We start from the raw sequence: 1,726 nt of genomic DNA, 5'->3' as shown, positions 1-1,726 counted from the left end.
GCACATCTGGCCTGAGCTGCTCCTGAGCTATCCCCGAGGTGAAAACCGGTGAAAAATCACAGGATTTTCACCCAAATCACCATCCCACGGCTGCCTGCAGAGCCCTGAGCCTCAAAGCCTCTCACACTCATGTCACCTCCCCCCAGGGGACATTCCCAGCTGTGCCACCCCGCTCCTTTTCCCCATTCTGGCTGTTTTCATGAGGTTTCCCAGCCATGTCCGGGTGTCACCTGTGCCACCTCTGTCCCCACCCAGCTCTTCACTGATGGCATCACCAACAAGCTGGTGGCTTGCTACACGGACGAGGGGATGGCGGATGCGGTGCTGGTCAGGGTCTACGGCCGCAARACGGAGCTGCTGGTGGACAGGGAGACGGAGCTGAGGAATTTCCAGGTTTTGCGCGCCCACGGCTGCGCCCCCGACCTCTACTGCGCCTTCCAGAACGGGCTCTGCTACCAATTCCTGCCGGGAATCGCGCTGGGACCCGACCACGTGAGGGACCCCYGCATTTTCAGGTGGGATGGGGGGTAAAGAGTCGCGTCAAAGCCAAGCAAAGTATCAAAAATTACATATTCATTTTAAAAAAAAATCAAATTCCCACAAAAAAGGTATCAAAGTTTTTCCACCTCTAAGTTTTAGCTATCTCAGGGCTGTGTAGCCCTCCAGCATTTTTTTTAAATTATCTCATCTACCACAATATGGGGGWTTTGGGGATTTTCCAGKGTTTTTTYCCRTGTGTCCRGCTGTCCCCTCGCTGCCACRGTTTGGAGTCACTGCTGTGCCCAGCCCGTGGTGGTGTTGGGGGTGTAAATGGGCCAAATTTCAGGCAGGAATATCAAAATTATCAAATTTCTAAAGCTGGAATAGAGATTTCCTGGGGAAGATTGATTTCCTGGAAAAAATCCTGGGAAGATATTCCTGGAATAGGGATTTCCTGGGAATTCAGCTTTGGGCTGAATTTGCCCTGGAAAGGTGAACACTGAAATGCTTCAGAGGCCAATCCCTGACATGGAACAGGAGTCCAGCTGTGCTAATCCTGTGATTTTAAACAGAATTTTCCAGGAATCACCCTTCAAGATATCCTAAAGGTGTTTTGGGGGGGAGTTTGAGGATTTGGGATCGCCTCTGACCCTTTCCCTGTGCTCCAYGCCAGGCTGGTGGCCCGGGAGATGGCCCGAGTCCACGCCATCCACGCCAACGGGAGCCTCCCCCGGCCCATGCTGTGGCAGAAGCTGCACAAATACCTCACCCTGGTGAAGACGGAGCTCAGCCCAAAGGTATCCAACSCCAGGTAAAGGCAGAGGGATCCCAAAAAGCCGGGCTCTGCCTCGGGCACCCCCTGCCCACCCAGCAGGGGAAGAGCCCTGGTTCCCAGGTAAAGCCTCTGCGGGGTCTGGGGGTGTTTTTGGGGCTGGATCCGCTGCTGGATCCTGAACCCCGGGAGCTGCGGGGATGGAGGCAGCTCCAGCTCCTTCCTCATCCCAGTTTGGGGTGGATTTGGGCGTTTTTGGAGCGGAGGCAGCTCTGGGATGTGTCTGTGCAGCATCCAGCCGGAGCCACAGCCTCCCACTGCTGTCACAATCCTCCTCCTCCTCCTCCTCCTCCTCCTCTTTCTCCGGGGAATTTAAGCCTGGAATAAAGCAGAGCTCAAACCCCGCTGAGCTGACAATGAATTCTAAAAACCCAGCCTAGATTTAAAACACCCCGTTCCCATTTCCAACCAGCC

The 1,726-nt window shown here is 54.6% G+C and overlaps 1 protein-coding gene across 1 annotated transcript in view; it reads left to right on the top strand.

Annotated features, from left to right (window-relative positions):
- The first annotated feature begins 82 nt into the window (after nucleotides 1–82).
- ETNK2 (ethanolamine kinase 2) overlaps nucleotides 83–1,726 on the top strand; it is a 7,330-nt gene continuing 5,686 nt past the window's right edge. Inside the window, exons 1-2 of the mRNA XM_057387303.1 lie at nucleotides 83–515; nucleotides 1,154–1,291. Of these exons, the coding sequence (XP_057243286.1) occupies nucleotides 130–515; nucleotides 1,154–1,291 (524 nt within the window). The 5' untranslated portion in view covers nucleotides 83–129. The remainder of the gene's footprint in view (nucleotides 516–1,153; nucleotides 1,292–1,726) is intronic.

Source organism: Malurus melanocephalus, unplaced genomic scaffold (assembly GCF_030028575.1).
Source record: "Malurus melanocephalus ecotype Western Australia unplaced genomic scaffold, MMel_1.1 scaffold_1178, whole genome shotgun sequence".
Taxonomy (NCBI): Eukaryota; Metazoa; Chordata; class Aves; order Passeriformes; family Maluridae; genus Malurus; species Malurus melanocephalus.
Note: the sequence above shows the minus strand (reverse complement) of the source record. Positions and strands in the feature narration are given on the sequence as shown.